This window comes from Cimex lectularius, unplaced genomic scaffold, assembly GCF_000648675.2.
Source record: "Cimex lectularius strain Harlan isolate CLEC.00 unplaced genomic scaffold, Clec_2.1 scaffold104, whole genome shotgun sequence".
In the NCBI taxonomy this organism is placed as follows: domain Eukaryota; kingdom Metazoa; phylum Arthropoda; class Insecta; order Hemiptera; family Cimicidae; genus Cimex; species Cimex lectularius.
The window spans coordinates 996,942-1,018,789 of NW_019392737.1; the positions used below are offsets into that span (position 1 = coordinate 996,942).

Below are 21,848 nucleotides of genomic sequence, written 5' to 3' on the forward strand. Positions count from 1 at the left end.
TTAGAAATAGCAGTTAATTCCTTAATGGGATTTCTTTAATAAAATATACATGCATTAGTTTAAGTAAAAAGTGAATATATTTTCACTTGACTAGTTTCATTCCAGAGACAATATTTTCAAGAGATTAACCTGTAAATAACTGTGTCAAAATTTGTAAAATGAAGTATTTTTCTTGTGCATTTCATATTAAAATTAATAATGCTTCCTAATTGTTTTTGTAATTGATAAAAAATATATTTAACATACAACTGTGAATGGGAAAAAATGTAAATAAGTTTAGAGTGCCTGACAAAAAATGGTGAAAATACAGTTGTATATAGAAATTGCGATTTTTTTTAGTAGTTATGTGTGTATTATCTTCTAGCAAATTTACAACTTCCATTATTTATAACTGGTCATTTATTTAATTATTTTAAAGAAATACCGTCCCTAGTCAGTACATCTTCACAACATAGGACATATTCATGGATATGTTCTGTTCAAAAATTATTTTTATACATTTGTTGTGCAAAGATTATTCCAAACATTGTAAATCAAAATATCTCACAAGAGGATATTGCTGGTTTATATTTTCTATTTCCTTCCAAATTTTTTTAATATAATTTGCAAATAAAATATGTGCCTTGAGTATATAAATAATATAAAATAAATAAAAGAATAAATTTAAAGCACTTTGAGAAGTTTTAATACTGAACGCAAAATATTTGTACAGCACAAGTACAATTATAACACTTAACCCATTGAGTTTGGTTTGTGAACTTGTGAATAATTAGGGCTAAGCTTCATACGCCAACGCACAATTAGTCTTAAGAAATTATGTGATTCACCTTTGAGTGTGAATTTTTGTTTTTAATTTTTTTATAACACATTTGTAATTATTGTATGTAAACTTTGTACTTGTTTAATAAATTAAAATGAAGTGTAAGGGTTTATTTATTTATTTTTATTTCACCTTTACAACTGCATAAATCGTGAACTGGCTTTACTGAGATTTGTAAGTACACAAATTACAAGGACAAAACAAATTTCATCCACAGGAAAGGAAAAAAACTTACAGGGGCTAAAAGTAGAAATCTGATTAAAGCTGAATGTACAGCATGTGCAAATCTTCTCTGCATATTTTGTTAGTATTTCTACATAATATTTCATTGCTCATTTTATGTTAGGTGTTGGAAATCATGAACAAAACATATTTAGTACAATTTATTAACATTATTTGAGCACCAATATATTATATTTATATAACTTTATACAAATGCACTAAAATTAAATTGTAATGACAAAGAAAATAAGTTTTTCACTAAATAGTTGTCCCTACATCATAGATTCATGGCAGTTTAAATAAGATTATATTGAATTTATTAATGCTTACCATTTTTATCACAAAATTCACATTTCTTTTAAATGCAGTGCCAAATTTGAGCAATATATTCAACTGGAATAAATGACTTGCTACTTCAAACTAATTATATAAAAAAAAATTGTATAATAAAATACCAACACACTGTTTTAATGAGGTAAACATTAATTAGTCATATTTATCACAAATATTCGAGAACACAGTTGGTAACTGTTGATTATTTGACTAGATGACATTTTCAATGGCAATCAACTTATTGGTCGAATAGTAATAGTTATTTTTACAACATCATCAGTCTGGCGCCATGGGGAAAGAAGGCTGCTGCAGGAAATGTAAAGTTCTTTATGCTTGTAGCACTGGGAAGACACTGGCATTATTCCTTTCATGACTCTGTATGAGCTTTCGACTTCAAGGCATGCACCAAATTTCTGAGATCTGTGCGACGATGCTCCAGTGAAAAGAAGACGAAGACGTTTTTTATGAAGGGATATATTGCAGACGAATATAGAAGCAAAGCACGCCAGAGAAATGGTGTACTGGCGTCCTCGTAACTCACTCATTTTCACTTTGCTTCTAAACCCGGCTATCTCGATTGTTATTCCGTTGGCTACCAGAACAGAAACTGAATGATCTCCTTCTAAATGCGATGCCAAATCAGCCAACATGCCTCTCCAAGTACAGTCTCTTTTTACAAGGCACATGTGTTCTTCCTGGTGAGTATCTAGTTTTTTATTCTGTAATCTGTTAATAAACAATCAATCATTATTATTGCAGAAGAAGGACAAATAATAATCACTTAGTATAATTACCTTGAAGGTTTACAGGGGACTTGTAATTTGCTAAATATCCTTTCGAGCGCAGTATTTCTTGCAGCAGTTCTTGGTCGGCGGCAAAAAGGACAGTCTGGAAGACGTGCGGCACACCCCCAACATGTAACATTACCACAATGCTCACAAGCAGTGACACCTCTCTGATAATCTCCGGTACAAATAGGACATTCGGATAGCTCGATCAACTCTCTGCAATTATAGCAAGAACAGCCATCTGATGGAGTACAGGGACTTGCTGAAAATAAAGCAATAGTTTAATTATAAATGTGATCCATTCAAAATAACATAGTTTTGACTTCTGAAAATTGGCTGTGAAATACCTAGGGTATTATTTATACATTATTTAATCATCGCCAGTAATTTGAATTAAATTGTGACATTTCTTTATGTGGTCTGCAGTCTTTTAAGATTATTATCTAAAATGTTTCTGACCAAAATGATCTTAGGTAAATCAAGTTAAATAATTATTGCCATTGTGGACCCTACTTGAGTGGATGGTATCATAGGAAAGAATGTATTTAAGAATTAAGGAGTGTGAGTGTATCTAGCTTTAAAAACTGCAAACATTGGAGGCTGAAATGATCTAGCTGTTGAAAACATATACGACTGAGGTTTGACCCTGGACTGCCAAGACCCAAAGTAAGTGATTCTTGCAGCTTTTCAAGTAGTCGTAAGCAATTCTGAATGTGTACTTATTTATATGTACATGTATGTGCAGAATTGAACTTGTACAAATCAATCAATTCAAAATAAGTATAATATATCCATTATATTTGGTGGTCTGATTGACCAAATTACTTCTTTCAATTAATTAATCTTTTTATGTAAGGTTTTGGCTGAAATAAAATGTGACACTAACTTTTTCATTTCAGCCAAAACCTTATATAAAAAGATAAATTAATTGAAATAAGTATAATAGTTGAACTTGTCTAATATGTCATGAATAAATTATTGAACATGAGATACATTCATTTATCAAATATCTATTGTATATCTTGATTTTGAATTTGAAATAAACTTCTAATTTTATGAGCATAAAATATCCTAGGTTGGCAGGGCTGAGAAAGATTCAACAGTGAGATCCAAGCTGTTTCAGAACCAGATTACAGAACCAATAAGGTAATTAATTTTTTCATTACAATTTTAATTTATTTTTAATTTGAACAGTCATGACGATGGTATTATTCTGAAATTAGTCAATTAGTCAAATTAGTCAATTAGTCAAACAGTCCATCTTGAAAAGTTATCAAACATTTTAAAATACATAAAAACACAATTAAAAGTAAATAACATATATTTTTGATTTTCCACTAGCAATAATATGGATTATGGACATGATGTGCGTTATCCTGGTGGATAACAATCCCCTTGTCATGTGTCAATGTCAGTTTTTTTATCAATTGACTTTAATCCTTCCAATTGGGTGCAGTATATGCTAGAATTGATTTGGTTGGGCAGAATAACCTCATACGAAAACACTCTCTCCTTCCAATCCATATTCCAAAAAAATATTTGCAGACTTGAGACCTGTATTCCGACCGTAAGCCGTTCCCAAGGTGCAGAAACGCTCATAGCTTGGTGAATATCAAATGTCCACTAGTCATCCATTGTGTAAATTTTTTTAATGAAGTCAGTTTCGATTTAAAGATTAACACTAGTACAGGGTTCTATTATGATTTATAGATGTTGAAAAATGAATTCCGTTCAGAATAATCTGGTACAACTGCAACAAATGACAACAGATTGTGAGAACATGTGCTCGAACAGTATTGAAGCTTGTCATCCGTCAAGCCCCAAGTATTTATCGACACTACAGAGGAAAGGCCAAGCGACCTCGAGCAATAAAGAGTCTTTACGTTCCCATGGCATGAGATATGGCAAACTTCAGACCATACTTGCCAACCCCCACACTTAGGAACAAGGCCTCCTTCTTGGGATGTAATTTGGCTTTTGGTTGTTATAAGAAGATCACTGCTTTTTCGCCAGGATTTTCCTCTCTGAGTGTTGTTGTAAAGAAGCCACACTTTCATCATGTTATCAATCTTTTTAAAAATGGGTCATTAACATTACCTTTAGTAGGGAATTGCAGATGGAAATGAGGTCAAATAATTTTTCTCAGTCAACATGTGAGGAACCCATACATCACTTGTACAATTTGTGTTGTGCCTCTATAATGCCTCAGGGAGTTATTTTTGACAAAAGTTTGATTTGGTCTTCATCTATGATGAAAGACGACCAGAGCGCTTTGCCTCAATGGAACTTTCTGCTTCTGAACCGAGCAAGTGACTTATGGACAGTGCTTTCGACTAAAGTGTCATCATTAGGGCCAGGATTTGTATGCAATTGCATTCTTTTTATGCTGCTTATTACCACATTTATGACCATGATGACCAAATATTTGCCAAATCATACCTCAATAGTATGGTACTTCAAATTTTATTCTGCATTTTTTGAGTATTAGAAGAATATTGTATAAATTTGCATATTTGAAGTATATTGCAAATTTTGAACATTTCTGATTACATAGAAAAATAAAAATTAACTCAGCAACTAAGAACACGGGAGGAGAACGACATGAGCCTAAAATTTTATTCAGAATTTCGTTAATTTTCCAAGAACAAAGCCCTGAACAAACCAACAAAATAGAATCTTCATCTTACTCGAGGCCCCTCCATTTCCAAAACTTGCGGGTGCAGTTTTTTGCATTTCTTGAAAAATTAATTCTTATAAAGTAGTTGGATTGGGGAAGGAAATAGTGTCATCATTTGAAACACAAAAATAGTCAGTGTCAGCCCTCATTCATATTTCCAACCTAGTAAACCTAAAAAAAGGACAAAAGTGGAAATCCCTGGTGATGCAGGAATTATATGACAAAAGAAATAAAAACGACAAAAAACTGGATTGACTAAACATGGGTAAATTAATGAAATCTTAAATTGAAACAAGGAAGTTTTACATTAGGGAATTGACGATCCAATTATTTTAAGTCCCTACAAGTATGCTCTCTTTATCATTGACATTGAAATCACATATACAAATATTTTTTGAGTAATAAACGCTATTGTTTAACTGAATCTAACTTTAATATGTATATATATATAATATGTATATAATATATATTTAATATATATATAAATATATATATTTTAAATATATATTATACTTTTTTTTGTATAGTACATATTCACAAACAATCCTGATTTACAATATTATACTAAATAAATAATTAAGCCTAATTAAGTTCATCATATATCATATCACACACACACACACACACGCACGCACACGAAAAGGCAACGAGTTCTCAAAAGTCAGACAAATCCAAACCGGCATCCCACAAGGGAGCATTCTCAGTCCCATTGTTTATATCATTTATACTGCTGACCTACCTATACTCCCTAACACTGTCATCACCATCTATGCGGACAATACCTCAATTTTGTCCTCTACCTCAAATCCTATCCTAGCTACCTCCAACATCCAGAACACCTTGAGCTTATCGAAGACTGGTGCAAAAAATGGAGGACAAGACTGAATGAAGAAACATGTACTCATTGTATGTTCACATAGTGAAAACAGTCTTGGCTTCCATTGTAAATAAACAACAAAGAGATACCTTTTTCCATGCAAGTCAAATACTTAGAACTGTACCTAGACAGCAGACATGGAATCCACAAACAAGGCTTAAGGAACAACAATACAACCGAAGACTTGGACAACTATGATGACTTCTAGGACCAAAATCTGCCTTGACCATCAAAACAAAACTAACCCCCACATAAGACTTTACTGCAACCACTTTGGACATATGGCTAGAATGGTGGGGTTCTGCCAAGCCATCGAACATCCAGCGCATCCAATCCTTCCAATCAAAAAGTCCACTGACAAATTGTCAATTCCGTCACTAACCTCACTATCCACAAAGACCTCAACATTCCTTTTGTCAAAGTACCGTTCCTGATTCCAAAAGTTTCACACCAAACTCTCAATCCATCCTAACCCTATTGCTCGAGCTCTCTCTATACATGTCCATCCCGAGAACTGCCATGTCGCCTTAATTGACGATGGTCTCGGGACTTCCTTGCCCCTTAATCCCTCACATTAAGTGCCAGGGTTGACTGGTTTCTCATGGCATGTGTCCTCCAGGAACATCACATTTGTAATGTATACAAATATTTATAGGCTACAAATAAAATAATTTTAATTTTTTTTGAAAATGAACCATTTTTTCCTCAGTTTTAAATTAACAAAATACCTTGTAAAAATGTGAAATCTTGAACGAAACTGAAGAATAAAAACCCCTTGAAATTATTTTAAAAAAATTAAAATTATTTTTATTATTAACAAATTAGTGAAAATTTATTAAATTAGTCTCTATTCAGAAGCACAAACAATAATGACTACATAAATATTGCTTCAAAACACAAGAGCATTCCACAATAGTTTTATTGCATTGCTTCTATTACTATTATTAATTTTTAAGGGCGTATTAACGGCTAAGGCCATTTCACACCCTAACATTTAAACCTTATATATAAGGTTTATATATAAAATATATATTTTTTTTAAATAAATCCTAACTAACCATCCCTAACCGACCCTGGTGATAAATCTCAGAAAAGGCGAAAAAAATTTTTTGCTTCAATTTGAGCATCCTCTATTTTTTAAAATTTTTTTTGCGATTTAAGACGTTTTAAGTACACAGAGTGGACTTTAAATCGCGTTGTTTTAAAAGTCCAATTTTGTTCTTTGTCTGGCCATGTCTATCATCTGTCTCCTGATTTATTAATTGGTGAGGACTGCCCAATCCCGCTGACCTTCCAACATAGGCGAGATCAATTTCCATAGATTTAAATAAATTTTCTATTCACGCCTTAGACTCTGGAGAAGTTCTACATCGTCGTCTTTCTTCTGCCCTCTCAATAAAAGAAATTATAGGAGGCGACCGCAGCAGGGATGGCTTCCTTTCATGGTTTATATTTACGCCAAACCCCTTGCTGTTGTTTTTTTTCTTTCGTTTTTTAGCGGCATCCGGCGACCCTCATCTTTCTCACGGGTCGTTCCCACATGGCTGTGTGGTGAAAAGTTTCGATTTCTGGAATATGATCTAGATTCTAGGGTACGAGAGAGACACTGGTCGGAAACGTGTAATTATTCCAGGCCGTCGTGTTTACTACATCGCGGTAATTGTATTTTAAATTACGCTCTTTTAACATGTAATAGGAATAAATTATCTTCAAGCACAAGTTTTTATCTCGGCAATGATTAAGCTTGTTCTAAGCTTTTAGTACTAGTCAGCTCTTTTTCCCCATGTCTAACGCGTTAAAAAACCGCTGTTGCACTTCCCCCAATTTTGAAGGGATTTAAAATTACTCTTTTGCCAAGTTTAGCTTGAGGTATGTTATAATATCTTAAAGTAGTATTTGAACTATATTTTAATCATTCAATCGATCACACCATTTTTAAGATTTAAACTTGGCACAACCTCTTACTTCTTAATTCTTGAGTATTAGAACCAGAAGTATTCAAAATAAGCTGTACTGTAGATTTTAAGATGCTCGAATCAGTTTATCAATTATTTGATCCAGAATCGAAATACACGCTGGTCCGCCGAGAGGGCCTAAACAGATCTTTAATTCCTCGGACAAAATATAAAGAATCCGTTACCCCTGAGGATGTGCCAATACAATTCGACTGGGGATAGCCCAATGACTAATTGATCCTTGATTGATCTCTCCTTAAGCTGAGGAAGGGTAGGAAGGAAACGATCAATTCCAACATAAGAAAGTAATCAGGCTTGAGGATTGCCTGCTTCTGCATCTCTTGAAATAATTGCACAAGTTTCCTCTGTTTATACGAGTATAGCGCGTTGACGTGACGTGCCCTTATACGTTAGTACAAAAGAATATTTATCTATGACATATGTATGCAGACCTTTGATAAGATTTAAATGTCATCCTGTTTTTATAAATAAAGAAAAAACGCACTTACTTTTGTTACATTAGTTATTACAGTATTGTCTCATCTTTCGGACGTACTAATTGCTTTTCTGTAGCTTTAATAATCCTATTAAAGATTTGAGATAGTTTTTGGGTTTAAGTAGCTATCTTTTCATAGTTCTCAACAATATTGATTAAATTAATGGTCTGTTTCCATTTCTTTTTTTATAGTAGACCAGCTTTCATTGTGGACCCTAACTATTTAATATATGTAATAATTGATATATTTATGCCTTCATTGGTGTGTGTTCGATGACACAATTACAAGTGACTTAAAAAATTAAGGTAGCAAGTTTTTTCTGGAAAAAAGTATGCCTAGCTTGGGCTCTTTTCAAAGACCCTCAGGTAGACCAAGATAGTCTTTGAGTCGTAATAACCAGTTGTCTAACAATAATGGTAGCATTACAAGTAAACAGGCAAAATCGTGTCCAGCTTGTTATTGGGCGTGGGTTAATTCACTTTATATTACGCATCTTCAAAATCGTGTTCTAGACAGAATCAGATCACTTAAGACTGAAGAAACCATAGGGCTTCCGGTAGAATTCCATTTGAGACAGTTTTCCTATAAAAATCCAATCCCGGGGACAAGAAATCTATGTAAACTTGGTCACTACATTGAAATTCATAAATTTATAGTTCTGGATTAAATAAATGCCTGTTTTTTTTATAATTTGCTCCTTTATATTATCAACCGTCAAAGCTTTTCGCCTTTGGAATACTTAAACATCTCGTTCAGGTCCAATCTTTTGTGGCCTTAAAGTTTTCCAGACATCTACTGTACGAGAAGAGTCGATTCTTATACAAAAATCTTTCTCTTAGTTTTTATAATTACATTCATTATTTTATTTTTAACGAAAATGACTGTTTTGGTTTCAGGAAGCAGTTTTCAATAAAGAATTCCCTTCCTCAAAGTCAGCCCTAAGGATTGGTCAATTGAAGATCATAGTCATTAGGCTTTCCTCATGATCCCAGGCAAAGTTTATTGTTATACTAAATCCCCTTTCGATATCCGGCCTCCAATCTTCTAGGAATGTTCTTTTAAATGCAAATTGAAAACAGAAAAAGATTGCAGACACTAAGGATGTCAATAATTTTGATCGTTGGCAGTTCTGATGAAAAATCCCTTGGCGAAAATGCACTGACCTCATTTTATACCGTGGAAATATCTTTATTTTTGTTTATACTTGGTTAGTTTTTGTTTGTGTTTCCGAAGATATCACGTAAGTCTTGTTCCAAATGTATGTCGTATGTCGTATAATGAGTTTGTCGTAAACGTTTTTCATAATCTCAGTGAAATAAAACAGTATATTCGCGTTTAACAATAAAAGTAAAAAATGTAAAGCAAATACATTGATAATAAAATTATATTAGGGAAAGTCAAACCGGGCTGAAAGCTCTCACATTCCAAGTTATTAAAAGCTTTGAATATGCTCGTTGTACTTCAAAAACGTGTTTTCTTTTAAACTGTTCTCAGCAACGCCCCCCACTGAGTAAAGGTGCTGGTGTTGCATCTCAGCAGGGGTCTATACGTCTAAATATAAATTAAAAATTGTTTTTTGAATCAGCGCTTTTTTGGATATTGAACGTTTATTTTGTAACAGATTGTGCAACTACAGAATTGTATTAGTGTGCCACTGTTTTGCAAGTACATAATACCAATTTGACACACTTCATCCCATCCTGGATTCGATAATTTTATGAAGTGCAGACTCATGATTTTCTTTCTCGCATATGTTTTGCAACTGAATGAATTAAAAAATGAAACAAGTCAGAATAGACTAGTTGCGTTTCTTGATCCTGGTTCGCGCTATACAGCTTATTTATGAGGATATGACAAACGCACCGTAATGGTTGAACGTACTTTAATTCAATAATTTACACTGCAGTCTGCACATCTTTTTACGGAAGTTTTCACAGACATCCTGGCCTCTAAATAGTTTTGCACTGGTGCAACATAAAAAGATTCTTGCTCTCACCCTCGTTGCAACGCGTTGAATACTTCTTTCTCATAACTCCACTTACCACACAACCTATTTCGTAGCATTTATTGAGAAATAGGATTTTTTTTTGTACGAGGGAAAGAATAGGTTTTATAACAATAAATCGTGAGGACGTATAAGTTTAAAGACACCTATGACAAATGCAAGCTGGAAGTTGCAGGGGAACACCTTTCACCTATTTAACACAAGGGCAAACGCGTGCACAAAGGACTTGGCTACAAGTTGGCAACTTATGGACAGAGATAAAGCAGGGCATTAAGTTTAGGCGATCTAATTTTACGGGAATTTGGAATAAGAAGCGCATTTTTTTTTAAATTATCTACGTTGTCATTGTGTCAAAAAAATTAATTCTATATTGCGCAAAGTCAAAATTAGCAAAGAAGGATAATTTTTGACACATAGTGTTTATAAAACCAATAAATAAGAATAATGTAATGTAAGAAATAAAAGTTTTAAAAAATTATAATTTCTGGCATGTTTTTAAACAATATTTGCTTTTCTAGTCTACGATGAAGAAAGTTAGTAAAAAACATTAAAAAATTGTTACAATATTTGTAATAAAATCTGACTTATAATTATGTCACCTGCAAGTGTGGGCATGACAGAGTAAAGAATTCTTTCATATAAAAAGAGCCACTGTGTTAGCTTAATTAAACAATTTACCGGTACAATTTTTGTTACAAAAATTTTTGATCTTGGTATGGTCTGGATGGACAAATTCAATTGTTATCTGCCAATTTCCATCTATTTCACGGTCATCATCGTCAAAGCAACCTAGGGGGACTGAGTCGGTCTTCAAAAAAAATTTGAAACCATCTATTAAAACTTACATATGTCAATGTCTGGAGATATTTAAAATTGTTTTGCCCTGATGATCTTGACGAAACAATGGAATTTGTTCATCCAAAACATACCAATATGCAAACTATTCGTGAGTAAAAAAGTGGTCAATGCATCTAACAATAAATTTTTTTTTATCATCACTCAACTTTTATAACGCTCTTTATACTAATTTTCAGTCTATAATTAAAATCGCAGCATCTATTCAAAACAATTAAATAAGGATTATAAGACTCCATCGAAAGGTGTGCAAAGGGATTTAAGTTTTAGTTAAAACCAACAGATAATTAAATTCGTTATCCAAGAATTTTAGAAAATTATGGACAAAATCAATATTTTTAATTTTAAATAAAGTCAGGACAGATTTTGATAATTTATACGGTGATTCTTGAGCAATAAAATAAGATATAAAACAAAACAGTTGAAACGTATCGAGAAAATAGTTGATCTTTCACACCAACGGCCCTGTTAATATTATTTATCGCCTGTCCTTGATCAATAAAAATATAAAACACGGCCTAAATCAAAAGAGCGTGACTTTCCATTCGACACTACACATAAACCAACAATGAAATATATAAAAAAAATGTTTATTGTTAAAAAAGAGCATGGTTATCCGGCTGCAGCTTGTTTCCACTCTCTCATATTTTATATGTATTGGGGAATGAATTTAATAATAAACTAAGCCTTGAGAAAATCAATTAAAATAAAAACACATACTGACCATCTGTTTCAAAGAATTTAACTTTTTGATTCCTTAATAAGGAAATAATTTTCAAACTGGTTTTTACTGGTTACTTGTGGTAAATTAATAACTATCAGTAATGTTACGTATTATTAATAATTATGTATTACATTATATCTTATTATGCCAAGCAGGACGCCGTTTCCAGGTCTCCTGAGAAAAATCCAAACTTTTCGTAATAAGTTTTTTAAAAACTTGATTATGCCCATTTTTTAATCAGTGACATTAAAACCAATACCTCATGAAATATTCTAGTTCCAAACGAACAGCCATCAATAATTGTTTTATAGAACGTTTCAAATCAAGAAAGGTGAAGAGTATCACACCAACTCAATCGGAAAGGAAACGAGGTATGTGAGAATGGTGTATCAACTTCCACCACCCTGTAATTTCATGCATACTTTAAATTATTGAGCTGTCGCATTGAACCTCTGAGAAAATGCACCGAGTGACTCAGAGGACCACTTCCCGGAAGCGGTCACAGCTTCCAGCCTGTCGTGTGTGGCAACATGTGATTAATAAAAAGATGTTAACAAGACGACTCGCTTGGTTGAAGAATTGTTAAGGATTTTACTGTATTTTTCCTTTGTTTTGAAATCAAAAGTTTCCTGTAAAACAGTGCATTGAAAATGTCATTTCTTTACATTTGAAGGAAATTTTATAATGAAACCATGATCGGGTGACAAATAGTTTCGAATTTAGTTAAGGTCCTTTTACAATTTCCCATACTTTCCAAATCGACATTTGGGAAAAAAGCAAGATTTCCCGTAAACCCATTAATTTGATTGATTTAGTTTATTTATAGTTTTGCTTTTAATCCTACTTGGAATTTTCCAACCAGAAGAACTGTGCTTTACAAGCAGAGTAAAGGTCATTTCCTTAATTTAAGTCCGACTAATTCTCGAAGTACATTAAAAACTGATAAGTAGCGTCAGCTCCAATATTTCCTACGTTCCTTTTCTAGTAAACGAAGCAAAGAAACGGCATAAAATCATCCATCGTTAATCCTTAGCTAAAGATGTATATACTTTAAAACTTTTTTAACAAGCAAACCCATCAAGGTATTTTCAAAAAAAATTAATAAAGACCATTGAATTATCATGTACAGCCATTGATTTTAACTGGTCGCTGTGTATAATTAATGTAAAGAAATATAATTGGATTCTCTTAAGTTAAAAGTATTCAAATCTAGTCACTTACTAAATTACCGAACTAGTTTATCAATTGAAACTGTTGAAAAACAACTTATATTCGAACACATAGAGCGACGTATTAACATGAAGAATATTGTTTACATACACACACAGAAGAAAGAGAGGGGAAATGAATTAATTGACTACTGCTTTAGAAGGAGAAGAGGTAGATAATATAGTAATAAGTAGTGAGTGGGTAAAGTAAGTGGAAAAGAAGGCAAGACGAAAAATGTAAAATGAGAATAAGGTACAAATAGAGAAAGAATGAAGAGGTAGGGAGAGAGAATGAATTTATTTGTTTTGTTAAGTAAGAGGAAAGTAATAGATAAATAGATAGTGAGTGAAAGAGAATGAATGAATTAATATTATTTTATATAAAAAATATAAAGTAAGATATAGATAGATAGATAGATATGAGAGGAGAGGAGAGGAGAGGAGAGGAGAGGGGAGGAGAGGGGAGGGNCCATACATGATTGCTTCCAATTCACGTTTACTGAAAAATTATTACCATTGATGGTCTAATTTTGTCAAATTACCACTTTTTTTGCTATTGAAACAATTTTAACCGTTTAATAGTACAAAGGGTGAGTAGTAAAAAGAGCAAAAACATAATTTCAACTTCGGGATATGAAATTCTTGCTAAACCGGATCTCATGACTAGTGCTATCTTGTTCGTAGTTGCATCATTGGCCACAATCCACATCCAACTTTCTACTGCAGAAAGAAGGCTGCCAAAGGACCGTGAAAAACAAAACAAAAAAAAACACTTTTTCTTTCCTTTCCGACGAGGAAAATTTTACGCCCTATGCTGTGTACTTGTCCAAATCAGTAAGAGATTGACAGATATGCTTTCCCTTTTCAATCTAGCTATGATTCATCCTAGGGTAAAAAAGCCGGGAAGAAATAATCAGCCAAGATTTGTACCCAGCTCTTTATAATCAATTCTGTATTTTGAGTTCAATTTAGGATTAAATTGAAAATTACTTAATGTTATTTAACAAAAATAAAATAACTGTACTAAATGCCTCCATGGGCATATTGGATGTCATGCTTTAAATTTTTTCTAGAGCTTTAGCTTTCAAAATGACAATAACACAATAAATAACTCGTACAGACTGTGCAAGGCAATACAATTAAAGACCTTCTGCTCCTTTTAAACTTGGTAATTCGGCCGTTTAAATTAGTCACTAGAATTCACTTGGGGTTGAGCAAGTCAACTACATGCACATATCAATCAAATGTTTATCTATTCAAAGTCGCATAAAACGTCATTTTGCGTTGACAATCTAGAAAATTCTATTTTGCCCTTTGTGGATTTTTTTAATTGCAAAGGCTAAGAGCGTAAACGTCCTAAGATAAGATAAATCGCTGAATTTAATTTCCAATTTGAATATAAACAAAGAAAAGACGGGTTGACAACGTTTTAACATTATTTTAACAGTAATCCAAATATATAAATTTGGCAACATACTGCTTATTGTTTAAATTACTGTAAACAATCTAGGGACTTGCTATTACCGTCGGAATTTTTTAAATACAGAACATGCTTCAAAACAAATAGACTCCTTCAGAGAAATACAAAGATGCCGCATTCTTTTAAAGATCCCGAAGCTTTCAGAACATCCTTTTTAACGCTCCCGGTATGTTTTTAAAACAAATTTGCCTGATAAATATAAATTTATTGAGTATAAGACTTTCGAAATTTTTATTACATCTTAATAAATCCCTAACCATCTTATTCGTTCTATTATATTATTTTAACTTATAAGCTTACCTGATGGAAATTCCAAACTAGGATACTTCTTGGGGCGAGGGAGCTCTCTCGGATCTGTATCCCTCGTGTAATAATTGAAGTCCGAACAAGATTCCATTTCATTGTTCGGAAGGCAATCCAAGAACCCCATGGTCTGTTTATCGCAATTAAGAAAAATTTATTTGAAAACAATCACAGTTTTGTAAAATATTTCAATCTAGGTATTATAAGACTCACCCAATGTTTAAGCTTATCGAACATATTCCGATATAACAGGATTGATGTAGGAAACACAAGAACTTTTAAAAAAAATCGAGGATTGAGAGACGTAAACTAAAGTACGACTATTGTACAACTGAGCGTCCGTGTATTTGTAGTAGTTTTTAAACGTCAACTGTATGCTTTGGATTGGACGGAGAAAGGTCGGCATCAGCGCATGAGTCATGGCTCATGCCCCTACTACGGCGGTACCTCGTGTCCAAAGGGATGAATGAAATCCGATGATTCGTTTCTTTATTTATTTGGACCATGGAGTGCATCACAAAATTTTGTCTAGGTTGTAGAAAGAGGTATTGTATTGAACGCTCCCTGGTCTACGTTAAGAGATTTTTTTCTCAAGACAATCAATTCCTTAAAAGATATGTTGCCTTATTCGATGGAGAACTGAATATTAAATTCTTGCTTTAATTTTGCTTTCGCATTTACTCCAACATACATTGAAAAAAATAAATAAACAAAAAATAAAATATTTCATTTCTATTTGAAAAAACAGCCAAAAAAAAAAAACGCACAATTTTCTTAAGTACATCCTGCATATTGGTGACAACCCATCTTCACTTTCTGCTAGCTTCGTACAGTTTACTGACCTCAAAAACTATGTCAAACATGATGCAATCTATGAGTCAATATTTAATGTTTTTGCTAGGTACTAATACATAATTTCAATAGCTTAAGTTTGATGAAGAACTGAAAAATAAGTTTATATATACCATTTTGTTTTTACAAAATAAATGTTTCACGAGGAAGGAGTACAATTTGAATAATTATTAGAATTGAAAAAAAAAATGTAGTGTACAATGATCTCATTTTACCTTGTTCAATTTCTGTATATTAGCCCAGCTCTTCTTCTGTTTGAGCAAGATGTTCTACCCTACAACTTATATACATTACAATGTATGAGTCAATTTTTAATTTTTACGATACAGACTAAATCTATTATTGCATTTTAGGTTAGATTAAATGTAATGTGTCATTTTGTTTTTACTTTTACTAAATTTGATGTTTCATAGAAGAAAAACAAGACATCATTAGTCATCTCCTACACAGAATTTCACTACTTAATCATTACATTCAAGTGAGATGTTGAACTGAAAAAGAAGTTTAGTGTGCCAGTTTGTATTAACTATTATTAAAATGTACTTTTCATAATTTAAGTACATGATGACTTTTTATTTTGATTTAAACATAGGACCTGGATGGGCACAAGTTTTCTGATAAACTATTCTTGTATATTTGTGGCAACTTTCGTCAGTTACAGCTTGTTTTATGCCTTCCAATCATTCACATTACAATGTACGAATCAGTATTTAATTTTTACGATAGATGCTGAATCTACTGAATTGCATTAAGTCTGATCAAAAATGTCATTTGCTTTTTTAGTTTTACTAAAATAGACATTTCATAGCAGAAAAAGAACAGATATAAACAAATCAATTTTCTCATGTTCAATGAAGGATTGAAATATAAGTATAATGAGCAATTTGGGTTTTACTTAACTTAGTGGATGTCATTCTGTCATTTTAAGCCTATATTTCAGTACTTGGTACTTTTTGTACCTCCCACCTATACTACACACATTACGATGAACTCATCAATCTTTTAAATATTAATAGTGATGTTTTACTGATTGCTGATTTATATATATCTTCAAATCCCTCATACGCTCCAAGGAAAAGCTTCTAACAAATTATAGATTATGATATTTCATTTCTGAACACCAATATAAGTTGGATAAATTCCACAAACAGACTGATATATTAATATATAATGTATAAGTATGTATGTGTTTGGATCATATTATTTTTTATTGTTCAACATTAAAGAAAGAAGATGTTCTCCTTCATCAAAATGGAAACCAACAATAACGTACTGAAAGAAAAGATTAACAATAATCTTTCTGACTTGAGCTCAGAACTTGTTAGGAGTTCAAACTGTGTAATGAGAACTTCTATGGATCGGTAATTGTTATAATTGTAAATTTTCTTTTTATTAATATGCAGTATTGATTATGTGCAGACTTATCATGGTTAAAAGAATACACAATATCATGTTAGATGTAAAACAAGCTATTCAAAATCCAAAAATTTCAAAAATCAAAATAATAAAACCAATTTGGTCCAACTGTCAATTTCAAGAAAGGTGAGGCATATTTTGTTAGTAGTTTAAAGAAATTGGAAAAGAGTTTTGTTGATTATTAATTTAAATATTGAAGAATTGCTACTTTTTGATCAGGTTTTAAAATAGTCAAAATTAATTTATAGATTGTATTTAATGAAGACTGGAGAAGGGCTTAAATTTCAGTCAGTACCATCAAAAACTGGATTGCTATTTCTCATAAAGATACTATCAAAACTGCTTAAGCTTATCAGTTTTGGAAGTTCGGTCACCAAAAGGTAAATTTCTGTTTTAGTCTTTCTGGTAATTTATATTGCACAAGTCAAACAGGCTTTTATTAATAGTCTGCCTGCAAACCCTGTTATGTAATTGTGTACAAAAAAAAAGTTTAAATAAGTGTGACTAAACTGTTCCATCGGTGATGATGCAGTCACAATTGTAAAATGGCTAGAAAACATCACTTTTGTCAGTTTGATATTCTAACATATAAAACAATTTTACAAACAATTTGTAATTTAATATACTAATTATATTACAGTTTTATATTAAAAATCAGGGATTAGGTCAATTTGAAAGAAAAGTTCTTCGATCAGTTCCTTCTTCAAGCTTTTGTGGAATTTTCTCCATCAGGACTATGGTCGATCTTTATGAATCTTGTAATTATTAATAATAGTTTCAAAGTCCTAATGAAATGAATATCCTTGAAAGTTTGATGAAGGGGATATATTTCTCAAAAGCCTGAGCTTCTTTTATTACCAATTGGTTTTATCCCTGAAGTTTTGTACAATTGCTTTTATACAAGAATCAAAAGTTATTTTTTTTAAACAAAATTGCAAATAATTTTTTACACCATATGTAGTTATTCTTGAAATATTATTTTTTAAGGGAGTTTTATTATCAAAATATCGCAATCATTAAATCCATGGATGAACTAGATAACTCATTGCAGTTTATAAGCTCTCTTCTCGATGTTCCTCCTTGGGATTTTGGGATTCTTTCATCGTCTAAAGGTATAGTTGCTGGTTCTTTGAATATAGCAACCAAGTCAGGAAACATTGATTGTTCAGGAGGTGAAGGTGATTATACATTTCACAATATACTATAAACTAAACACTGTCCATAGTCCTAACAAAATTTGTGACTTTTTTTAATAAATAATTTTCAGAGAAACTTTCATAGAACACAATTTTGACTTCTGTATTTTAAATTTAAGCAATTCAATTTTCCATAATCTAAATAGGGTACATTTACAAATTTATTGATTTTTTAAATTTTCAATCAATACTATTTATGAAATTGAATTAGACAAATGTGAAATATCAGATATAACTTTTTAATCCTGAAAACAGGTGTACTTATTCCGAACGACTTACCTTTTGGAGCTACCCTTACCAGTTCAGCTAAATTTGCATTGGTCATTGAAAAGTATGCAGCTTTTCAAAAAATTATTAACGAGGAGTTTCTAAAACACCATGGCCCATGCATCATTATTACTGTAAGTATTATTAGTGATTAATTATCTCTGTTTGTAATAAAAGAAGTTTAAATTAATTTCAGGCGAAAGGTTTTCCTGATCTCAACACTAGGATTTTATTGAAACTTATTTCTGTTCAACTTTCTGTTCCAATATTTTCCCTGGTTGACGCTGATCCATACGGTATTGAAATTATGAGTGTATACCGTTTTGGTTCTTTGGTAAGATTCATTTTCTTTCCTTTCTTTGTCTCTCCCTTTACTAACAACACTATACTTTTCATGTTTTTGTAAATTAAGTCTTTAAAAATTTAGTCATAAAATGTTTTAAAAACAACACAAATATGCATAATAATTTTTTTCTGGCTGTTATTAATGAGGTAGGTCTTAATCATGTTATTGTTTACAGTCATACGTCCATCTGTGTGACATATTGGCGGTCCCTTCTATCAAGTGGATTGGGATACACCCATCAGACATTACAGATTTTTTTCCAAAAGCACAAATTATGTCAACACAAGATGTTAAGAAAGCAAACAAACTATTGACGAGACCTTTTATTAGTGAAAATGAAGCTCTTAAAGATCAAGTATTTATTTGATATAAAATGGTCTTGCTTTTTATTTATTATTTTGGTAGTGAACATTTTTGATTTCAACATAAATGTGCACTTAACTATTTTAACTTTTTTAAAGTTAATAACGTTATTCGCTCATGGTCGAATTTACTTTATTAATTTATACTACCGTAGGTAAAACTGATGATTCAACTTGGGTTGAAAACTGAAATTGAAGGAATTGGAACAATATCAAATTCATATCTGACAGATGTTTACATCCCCATGAAATTGGCGTCAAAAGGGTGGATTTAAATTTATTTAATTTTTATTTATTTCGTGGAAAAAATTAAGTTTAGAAAATAACAATAATTAAGTTTTCATGATAATTAATGTTAAATGTCAAATTTAATGTTTCATCAGCATTTCACTGATAATTCATCAATTCATATTTACGGAATTGTAAAATCAAAACAACTTTATTGAGTTTCTCTTATAATTTCTAAGATTTCTTTTTTCTAATAGTTAAAAGTTTAGTTGTTCATTATCACTTCTATATTTATAACATTTACAAAAATATATGTATTTTGCCTGTAAAAATGTTCTCTGCTTGCTATTTAATTTAGTTGCGTTTTGGTTGGTTTGTACTTCAAAGTGGAGATAGCTCTGGTGTCACTGCTATAGAGACAAAATTATTTTCAGGTAAATTTAAATACTAATTATTTATGTCAAATTTCTAAAGAACTTTATAACTTTTTTAATACTGTCTCAAGGCCTAAATGACCAGTAGGGTCGGAAAAAAAAAAACCTAAATACACATTTTTTACCTATAGTAAAGAAAAAATTATGAATTGAAATTGTATTAACATGTAATTTTTTTGTTATACTTCGTGAAGGTTTATTTATAGAAATATATTTATGAAGAATGAAAGACATGTTTATTTTTTATGGTTGCAATGATGATATTCATCCATGATAATACCATGTACGTCCTTATACATTATCTCATGCAGAATGTTGCTTAATTCTGTTAGTTAATGTGAAAGAATTGCTTCTTCTTTTATAAACAATTTATACATTCTGTGTTTATTAATGTCAACCTCTTTCAGATGTCCATTCCATCTGAAAAATTCTTTGTAAGAAATTTGTAGAAATTTCGAGTTTCTCCTAGCTTCATGTGCATTTATTGATACATTTGGTGAGAAATTGCCAGGCTATTGACATGTTGTCTTTCAATCTGAAAATATCAGTGTATTTCTCCATTATATAAGGTTTTTGTCAGAAAGATGTAGCATTTCTGTGTAATGCAGGAGTATTTGAATATTAAATTGCTTCTTCAAGTTTTTTTTCCTGGAACGTAATGTGGAAGAACTTTATTTTATGTTCTCCAATTTTTAGCATAATTTTGTATGAACAACATCTATGAGCTGTTCAAATTCAGTGCACTGGAGTTTTCTCAATGTGAAATGCCCTTACATTTATATCTTGTGTTCAGATCAAATCGAGCAATTGTGTGAAAAATTGTAATGCTCATAGGTTCTGAGTTTTTAATTTTGGTTTCTTTTCACCTCTTATGTCCTGTATCCAAGTGTACCATCATATTGTACCACTCAATAAAAGGATCCACCATTCCCACTTCTTTTTACTACTTAAATGGGTTTGGTTCCACTTGATTTTGATACTCATGCTTGTGTTGTCTTTTGAAGCAAGTATTGGATCATGGTGGATTGTTGGCCAATTCTAAGTTTTAATTCTCGTGAAGTTTCTCCCTGTTTGTTTTGTTTGCAGCCCTTGTCATAATTTAGTGAACAGAGGTTAATCACAGTATTTTCTTCTATGATACTTCTAATGTTTTAAAGTTCTTTTGTCTAGTTGGCTTGACACCTTTATAGGTCTTTTGCAAAAAAGTACAGTTAACTGAAAAAGTTAGCTTGTCCGTTGTTGCATATTTTTAGAGAATATTCATATTTGCAGATGTTTTCAAGAAGGTTGTTCAAGAAAACATTTATAATTTCATAAAAAAATTAAATATTTTGAAAATTCCAAACTGTTACAGTGAAATTTTCTGAAAAAAGATATAAGTACGCCAGATTCCAAGTAAATTACAATTTTTTTGTTATGCAGATCTTAGAATTGCACGTATTTAAACTGTTTTTCCTGAGCAATCAGGAGTCAAGACTGAGCCGGTCCTTGGCCTACAAATCGTATTTAATTATTGTTTCTGTTGGTATGAAAGCGGAGTTTGTCATAATTGGGGGTTTAACCAGTGGCTCTGCTCTCCCATGTTCGAAACTGGTTCCAGATAAATTCCGAGGTATTAGATCTGGTGACAAATATATCGTCCTTGTAATTACCTCAGCACTTCGCAAGGGCAAGGCTGGATTATATAATACGCTCATGTACGAGTAAGACTTAAAATCTTACAATTTCAATTATGTTCCGTCTCTATTCAATGCACTTTTCAATTACGAGAGGTAATTTCCTGTGACGTCCTTGTTTTACAGCAACGAAAGTTTGATCCTTTGAAACGAATGGCTTTCCAATCCAAGGCTTTGGAAGTTGAGGAGGAAAGCCAATGACTTCGGAAACCATCTCTCTCTGACTCTTTTTTGGTCTGATTTTGGTGTTGAACCAAAAAATTACACTAAAAGTGAACAATTTAACTTATTAATACTGGCACCGTCAGTCTCATTCTTGAAAAATGG

At 31.9% G+C, this 21,848-nt stretch overlaps 2 protein-coding genes across 2 annotated transcripts; one reads left to right on the forward strand and one right to left on the reverse strand.

Moving 5' to 3' along the window:
- Positions 1-1,125: 1,125 nt before the first annotated feature.
- Positions 1,126-15,315, reverse strand: LOC106665771 (E3 ubiquitin-protein ligase sina-like). Its single transcript, XM_014392474.2, has 4 exons — positions 14,958-15,315; positions 14,742-14,874; positions 2,170-2,425; positions 1,126-2,101 (listed from the first exon to the last, which is right to left on the reverse strand). The coding sequence occupies exons 1-4, from the start codon at positions 14,979-14,981 to the stop codon at positions 1,609-1,611; spliced, it is 906 nt and encodes a 301-aa protein (XP_014247960.1). The 5' UTR covers positions 14,982-15,315; the 3' UTR covers positions 1,126-1,608.
- LOC106665770 (meiotic recombination protein SPO11) lies at positions 3,245-20,004 on the forward strand. Its single transcript, XM_014392471.2, has 9 exons — positions 3,245-3,309; positions 16,823-16,957; positions 17,016-17,138; positions 17,261-17,392; positions 18,000-18,190; positions 18,464-18,609; positions 18,672-18,809; positions 18,997-19,176; positions 19,339-20,004. The coding sequence occupies exons 2-9, from the start codon at positions 16,830-16,832 to the stop codon at positions 19,456-19,458; spliced, it is 1,158 nt and encodes a 385-aa protein (XP_014247957.2). The 5' UTR covers positions 3,245-3,309; positions 16,823-16,829; the 3' UTR covers positions 19,459-20,004.
- The last annotated feature ends 1,844 nt before the right edge of the window (positions 20,005-21,848 follow it).